At 46.2% G+C, this 1,237-nt stretch overlaps 1 protein-coding gene across 1 annotated transcript; it reads right to left on the bottom strand.

Annotated features, from left to right (window-relative positions):
- Positions 1–586: 586 nt before the first annotated feature.
- Positions 587–1,174, bottom strand: LOC137145835 (olfactory receptor 2AP1-like; the record flags this gene model as incomplete). The annotated part of the gene is made up of 1 exon (XM_067536775.1): positions 587–1,174. A coding segment is annotated over exon 1 (588 nt), but the record flags the coding sequence as incomplete, so codon positions are not given.
- Positions 1,175–1,237: the final 63 nt, after the last annotated feature.

Raw genomic sequence — 1,237 nt, 5'->3', positions numbered from 1 at the left:
CTCAGATCCTCTTATTTTTAAGCAGAGGCACTCTAGTCTAGCCCTAGGGACCTACCTGCATCTTTGTGCACCTAAATACTTTAAAAATCTGGCTGAGAGAGACTGAATCCATGACCACACGGCACTTGGGGAAAGCAAAGACCAGAACGCAGGGTAGCACCTCAACCCCTGGACTGGTCTTCCTCTCCTTAGCTGTAGCTGTTAGTAACCTCAGTGCACCACCACTCTCTCCAAGGGAATTCAAATGGCCAGCCTTAGGCTACCCAGAATTTGATGCGCTCTCTTATTCAGGCATGTCAGTTGATGCCTATTTCAGCAGAACCGAACGGAATGAAATCAGATCGTCTTAGCTCTTGCAACTCTCAGATTACTGGCTGTCTTTCTCCTCAGGGCTTTGTGAACGTCTTTGTTTCTTAGGCTGTAGATGAGGGGATTGACCAGAGGCGTCAGGACTGTGTAGAAGACTGAGAACACTTTGTTCAGGTCTCTCAGTGTATTGGTGTCTGGTAGCATGTACACAATAATTATGGTTCCATGAAAATTATAACCACGGTGAGGTGAGAGGAGCAAGTGGAAAATGTCTTGCCTGCCCCCTGGACGATGGGATTCTCAGGATAATGGAGATGATGCACACGTAGGACGTCAGGGTTAACAGAAATGGAGTCACTGTGAATACAAAGGCCATGATGAAAGTCACAAGTTCAATCAGGCTGGTGTCACTGCAGGAGAGTTTTACAATCGGGGAGAAATCACAAAAGAAGTGGTGAATTTCATTGGAGCTGCAAAAAGTTAATTGTGAAGCCAGAAATATCACTAAGCAATTGGCCAAGAAAGCGCTTATCCAAGAACCAGAAGTTAGCTGAAGGCAAAGTTTGCTGTTCATAAGGACTGCATAATGCAGGGGCTTGCAAATTGCTAAATACCGGTCATAAGACATCATGGCAAGAAGATAACTCTCTGTAGCTGCCAGAGAGCCAAAGAAATAAAATTGTGCAATGCAGCCACTAACAGAAATGGTTCTGTCCCCAGTCAAGAGACTGACCAGCATCCTGGGCAGGATGTTAGAAGTGTAGAAGATCTCTAAGCAGGACAAGTTCCCCAGGAAGAAGTACATGGGAGTGTGGAGGTGCTGATCAGCCACAACTAGAGCAACGATGAGGATGTTCCCGGCCATGGTCGCAATGTATGTCACTAGAAACAGCAGGAAGAGAAGGAGCTGAAGTTCATGGAGATTCCC

This window comes from Emydura macquarii, unplaced genomic scaffold (genome assembly GCF_026122565.2).
Source record: "Emydura macquarii macquarii isolate MOO-44397 ecotype Brisbane River unplaced genomic scaffold, CSIRO-AGI_Emac_v2 contig_3660, whole genome shotgun sequence".
Lineage (NCBI taxonomy): Eukaryota > Metazoa > Chordata > Testudines > Chelidae > Emydura > Emydura macquarii.
This window is presented reverse-complemented; position numbering and strand designations above follow the sequence as displayed.